Source organism: Jaculus jaculus, chromosome 5 (genome assembly GCF_020740685.1).
Source record: "Jaculus jaculus isolate mJacJac1 chromosome 5, mJacJac1.mat.Y.cur, whole genome shotgun sequence".
In the NCBI taxonomy this organism is placed as follows: domain Eukaryota; kingdom Metazoa; phylum Chordata; class Mammalia; order Rodentia; family Dipodidae; genus Jaculus; species Jaculus jaculus.
Genome location: NC_059106.1, coordinates 155,036,356 through 155,037,770, shown reverse-complemented (window position 1 = coordinate 155,037,770; position 1,415 = coordinate 155,036,356). Strand labels below are relative to the sequence as shown.

The 1,415-nt window shown below is 43.0% G+C and overlaps 1 protein-coding gene across 1 annotated transcript; it reads left to right on the top strand.

The window, feature by feature from the left end:
- Window positions 1–806: 806 nt before the first annotated feature.
- Window positions 807–1,169, top strand: LOC123460717 (keratin-associated protein 21-2-like). Its single transcript, XM_045149201.1, has 2 exons — window positions 807–991; window positions 1,091–1,169. Exons 1-2 carry the CDS (start codon window positions 807–809, stop codon window positions 1,167–1,169), a joined length of 264 nt encoding a protein of 87 aa, XP_045005136.1.
- The last annotated feature ends 246 nt before the right edge of the window (window positions 1,170–1,415 follow it).

Sequence of the window (1,415 nt, the reverse complement as noted above, 5' to 3'; positions counted from 1 at the left end):
ATACAGAACAAGCCTGAGGGCAAATTGAGTCATCTCTTATGGTGACCTGTTTTTAAGAATTTGACTATTAATCCCAGATATTTTTAACCTTGAAAATTAAAACACTTGGAGCAGTTTTCCCTTTGAACTGTAAAAAGACAAATGAGGATAAGGTGATACATATGAGGTATACTGAAGTGTCTTCAATAATAGGAAAAAGATGTGAGTTTCTTATGTATTTGTAGAAAGGAGGGGAGAGAATTTTAAGAGTGGGCATAGTAGGTGAAAATATAATTATTTTTCCAAATTTCATGTAAATTTGAGGTCTGTGATTGAAAAACTTAAGTATGAGGAAAGAAAGAAACTACAATTGTCCTGCTACTGTTGCTGAGGATGGAGCTAATGCTCTTCTCAACAATTAGTAATGTGACATGATGAACAACGCCAAAGACCTTCAAGAACAGGACGACAAATATGTGTTTATGGGTCACACATGCTCAGTGATGTGTTCTCTTGTCATGATCATGAAATGAACTTATTGGGGAAAATTATGGTTGCAAAGGCTTGGGTATTTTGGAAACATATTTATTTACTCGAATGCTTGTGTGAGTTCCAAGGGCAATAGTAAGCTGGGAATTCCTAACAAAATGTGCATAGAGTGAGTTCATGGTAGGCACATGGTTGTGAAATGAGAGAGCAGAGCCCATGTGAGGCATGAGGCATCACTGCTGTAAGTATATAAAGGTCGGTGGAGAGTGGGTGACATTCACATTCACACTTCAGAAGTATCCTCCTCCCTCTCCACTGAAACCTCACCTCCTGACACCATGTGTGGCAACTACTACGGAAACTCCTGTGGAAGCTGTGGATACAGCTCAGGCTGTGGATATGGCTCTGGCTGTGGATACAGCTCAGGCTGTGGATACGGCTCAGGCTGTGGATATGGCTCAGGCTGTGGATACGGTTCAGGCTGTGGATATGGCTCAGGCTGTGGATATGGCTCAGGCTGTGGGTACAGCAGATATGGCTCTGGCTGTGGATATGGCTCCAGCTGTGGCTATGGCCATGGATATGGCTGTGGATATGGTTCAAAATGTGGCTCTGGTTCCAGGTATGGCTGTGGATATAGCTCTGTCTCCTGCAGCTACCGGCCAAGTTCCTACAGAAGATGCTATTCCTCTTGCTGCTGATCACCTCCAAGTGTCCTCATTTGCTCTCAAAATGAGCACTGCAAGAGCATGATCAGCTGGAATACTTCCTTCATTTACTTCAAACCAGCACTGAATTGCTGCTTGGCTCCTGAAATACATTACAATATGTCTCTGTTCCTGATGCTGCTTGAGCAGTTCCAGCATGTCACTGAGGACAGATTTTATTTCATTGACTATTTTAGATCAAACCCTTACCTGTCTCCCCATGCCTATGCTGCTGCTGCG

What these genes read in the sequence shown, in the direction of transcription:
- LOC123460717 (XM_045149201.1), top strand. Translation starts at nt 807, where the DNA reads ATGTGTGGCAACTACTACGGAAACTCCTGTGGAAGCTGTGGATACAGC. An exon ending in GGATATGGCTCAGGCTGTGG is followed by an intron (nt 992 to 1,090) that starts GTACAGCAGATA and finishes CTCTGGTTCCAG; the next exon opens with GTATGGCTGTGGATATAGCT.